Source organism: Electrona antarctica (genome assembly GCF_951216825.1).
Source record: "Electrona antarctica genome assembly, contig: scaffold_1539, whole genome shotgun sequence".
NCBI classification, from domain to species: domain Eukaryota; kingdom Metazoa; phylum Chordata; class Actinopteri; order Myctophiformes; family Myctophidae; genus Electrona; species Electrona antarctica.
The window spans coordinates 10,001-14,109 of NW_027637328.1; the positions used below are offsets into that span (position 1 = coordinate 10,001).

The 4,109-nt window shown below is 49.3% G+C and overlaps 1 protein-coding gene across 1 annotated transcript in view; it reads left to right on the forward strand.

The window, feature by feature from the left end:
• The window catches only part of LOC306918987 (histone-lysine N-methyltransferase SMYD3-like), a gene marked incomplete at both ends in the record, with an annotated part of 4,563 nt that extends 2,101 nt beyond the window's left edge, over window positions 1-2,462 (forward strand). The window contains 3 exons of the mRNA XM_079531823.1: window positions 790-900; window positions 1,438-1,525; window positions 2,218-2,462. Coding sequence (XP_079387949.1) covers window positions 790-900; window positions 1,438-1,525; window positions 2,218-2,462 — 444 coding nt within the window. The remainder of the gene's footprint in view (window positions 1-789; window positions 901-1,437; window positions 1,526-2,217) is intronic.
• Window positions 2,463-4,109: the final 1,647 nt, after the last annotated feature.

Here is a 4,109-nt window from a genome sequence, read left to right on the forward strand (position 1 = left end):
GGGAAACTCCCCCTGTCAGGTGTAAAGGAGACGACCTGGACCAGGGAAACTCCCCCCTGTCAGGTGTAAAGGAGTGACCTGCTGGACCAGGGAAACTCCCCCTGTCAGGTGTAAAGGAGACGACCTGGACCAGGGAAACTCCCCCCTGTCAGGTGTAAAGGAGACGACCTGGACCAGGGAAACTCTCCCCTGTCAGGTGTAAAGGAGCGACCTGGACCAGGGAAATTCTCCCCTGTCAGGTGTAAAGGAGCGACCTAGACCAGGGAAACTCCCCCCTGTCAGGTGTAAAGGAGTGACCTGCTGGACCAGGGAAACTCCCCCTGTCAGGTGTAAAGGAGACGACCTGGACCAGGGAAACTCCCCCCTGTCAGGTGTAAAGGAGTGACCTGCTGGACCAGGGAAACTCCCCCTGTCAGGTGTAAAGGAGACGACCTGGACCAGGGAAACTCCCCCCTGTCCTGTCAGGTGTAAAGGAGCAACTTGGACACTCAGGCATGAAGGAAGCATGAGTTCCAAGTCCGTTGCTCTCCCCAGGTTGGCGGAGGGTGTGTAGAGCCCAGGATCACATTAGATAATTGACACAGGGGTGAAAAATGGGATACAAAATCGTGGGATAAAAAATATAAAAAACATCACACTCTCAGAATCAGTGAATCTCACACATGCATTCATACTAGACTAGATCCAACGTGGACTACAATTCAGCTGTAAATGAATCGGCTAAACTGTCTGTCTGTCTGTCTGTCTGTCTGTCTGTCTGTCTGTCTGTCTGTCTGTCTGTCTGTCCAGCTGACTATCAGCTACATATCGTCACTATCGGTGTCGTCGGACAGACAAACTCAGTTGAACGAGCAATACAACTTTACCTGCCACTGTCAGACATGTGACTCCACTGATATGGTAAGACGCACACACACACACACACACACACACACACACACACACACACACACACACACACACACACAAACCATCGGTGTATGAATGTGTGTGTGAATGGGTGAATGCAAAGCTCAATCTATGTAAAGAGCCTTGGATAAAGGCGCTATATAAATGCACCAGTTATTTATTTTAGTCTATATCTTTGAACGGGTGACCGCTGTCAAATAATCGGTACAGGAAATCCATATCCATATATATATATATATATATATATATATATATCACACATTGTTTCCTGATCTCTTTTTCCAGATTATTATTATTATTATTATTCGTCAAATACCGTTCATTTTATTTGGTTACATTTTGCACACTTCCAATTTTGTATTTGACGAATTGGAAGTGAGAATGTATTGAACTGACTTTACATGTGACAGCCATGTGACCTGTGGTATGTTGTATTGTCTTTGTATTCGCTCTCTGAAATGTGTGCGTGCGGTGCGTGCGTGCGTGCGTGCGTGCGTGCGTGCGTGCGTGTGTGTGTGCGTGCGCTAGGATGCCACAATGCTCTCTGGTGAAGACGCGTCATGGTGTCGTCTGAAGGACTCCATCCCTCGGCTTGAGAAGCTCCAGACAGATCAGGGTATCCTTACCTTACCCTTACCATAGCCTTACACTTACCTTACCCTTACCCTTACCATAGCCTTACACTTACCATACACTGACACCACAGCGCGTAATCAGCGCCTCAAACTGTGACTCCGCCCACCCCCGGGGGAAGTTGTGATTTGCGCTCGTTTACTGCAATGCAATTTGCGGCATTTTCAAAACAATATTGAGCAGAGTAGCGATTATCAAACGTATTTGCAATGCCATACGTTGAAAGATCTGTTGCCCGTGGACAAGGCACGCTACCTCCGCAAGTTAGATAGCATCGGCATAGATGTTTGTCCGTATGTGATTAAGGAGTTGCATTTGCAGCTAGCGTGGTGTCAGTGTATAGCCTTACCCTTACCTTAGATAACAGCTCAATGCAGGGAGGCTCTGTGAGGTGATAACAGCTCAATGCAGGGAGGCTCTGTGAGGTGATAACAGCTCAATGCAGGGAGGCTCTGTGAGGTGATAACAGCTCAATGCAGGGAGGCTCTGTGAGGTGATAACAGCTCAATGCAGGGAGGCTCTGTGAGGTGATAACAGCTCAATGCAGGGAGGCTCTGTGAGGTGATAACAGCTCAATGCATGGAGGCTCTGTGAGGTGATAACAGCTCAATGCAGGGAGCCTCTGTGATGTGATAACAGCCACGGCTCTGTTTCCGTCCTTGACATTCCTCCCAGACTGGCGCTCTGTCCTGGATGGATGTACGGATCTGTTGGACCACACTGCTGACCACACTGCTGACCACACTGCTGACCACACTGCTGACCACACTGCTGACCACACTGCTGACCACTCTGCTGTCCCTGACCACAATATATACAAGCTGAGGATAACAGACTTGGCGCTGGACGCCTGTATTCATCTGGCCTGCTGGGAGAAAGCTCTGGTTTATGGAGTTAAGACACTTCCAGCCTATAGGTGAGTGTGTGCGTGTGTGCGTGTGTGTGCGTGTGTGTGCGTGTTCGGTCTTCTGTAGATGAGGCAGGGGCTCCGACCAGCCCAGGATGCAGGTCTTCTGTAGATGAGGCAGGGGCTCCGACCAGCCCAGGATGCAGGTCTTCTGTAGATGAGGCAGGGGCTCCGACCAGCCCAGGATGCAGGTCTTCTGTAGATTAGGCAGGGGCTCCGACCAGCCCAGGATGCAGGTCTTCTGTAGATGAGGCAGGGGCTCCGACCAGCCCAGGATGCAGGTCTTCTGTAGATGAGGCAGGGGCTCCGACCAGCCCAGGATGCAGGTCTTCTGTAGATGAGGCAGGGGCTCCGACCAGCCCAGGATGCAGGTCTTCTGTAGATGAGGCAGGGGCTCCGACCAGCCCAGGATGCAGGTCTTCTGTAGATGAGGCAGGGGCTCCGACCAGCCCAGGATGCAGGTCTTCTGTAGATGAGGCAGGGGCTCCGACCAGCCCAGGATGCAGGTCTTCTGTAGATGAGGCAGGGGCTCCGACCAGCCCAGGATGCGGGCAGACTACTAGATTAATACGCACAGGCTGAACTAAATGCTCCAATAAACGCTTATCTTTTACGAACTCAAACGTGCTTTTCATAGGGGTTTTATTAATTCATTATTAAACATAAACACATATAACAGCATACACACGTTGATTCACTCTCCCCCAACACAAACGTAAGTATTCCAGTGCTCTGGACTCTGTCCTAATAGCCTCGTGTCTCTGGACTCTGTCCTAATAGCCTCGTGTCTCTGGACTCTGTCCTAATAGCCTCGTGTCTCTGGACTCTGTCCTAATAGCCTCGTGTCTCTGGACTCTGTCCTAATAGCCTCGTGTCTCTGGACTCTGTCCTAATAGCCTCGTGTCTCTGGACTCTGTCCTAATAGCCTCGTGTCTCTGGACTCTGTCCTAATAGCCTCGTGTCTCTGGACTCTGTCCTAATAGCCTCGTGTCTCTGGACTCTGTCCTAATAGCCTCGTGTCTCTGGACTCTGTCCTAATAGCCTCGTGTCTCTTAGCTCTCCCTGTCGGTCGGAGTTGGCTCCTCTTGAAACACTCTAAACTGCCCTAGATCGGCCCTTTTTAGAACCATTCAGATCCTGATACAATTTAGCTCCTTGATGGATTTCAGATTAGTTCAGTGGTCTATGTGGTTTTAATTCTGGAAAGAGACACACAGAACAATACATTATATTACCCTCTGATATTACACAACACAACGCATGTTATTAATAATGCACATTTATATAGCATTTATATTTACCGCTGGCCCAGGGGGGGGCCAAGGGGGGCCCAGTGGCGTGCACAGGCCTTTAGAGGGGCAGGAGCTCAAGTGAAAAAAGGGCACCTTGTGCAGCGCATGGAACCGGCCGGCTGCCTTAATAGTGTGAGATTTATAGATTTTGGGGCATAAATAATATATTAGAAGCTTTTTTTTTAATCAAGAATTGATCAATGTCACCATGTGGTCCACATAACTGTACATACTGTACATACTGTACAAAAAGAAAAATAATAATTTTGAATTCTGCTTGATCTGTCCTTGTATGATCCCCCCCCCCTCTCTCTCTCTCTCTCTCTGTCTCTCTCTCTCTCTGTCTCTCTCTGTCTCTCTCTCTCTCT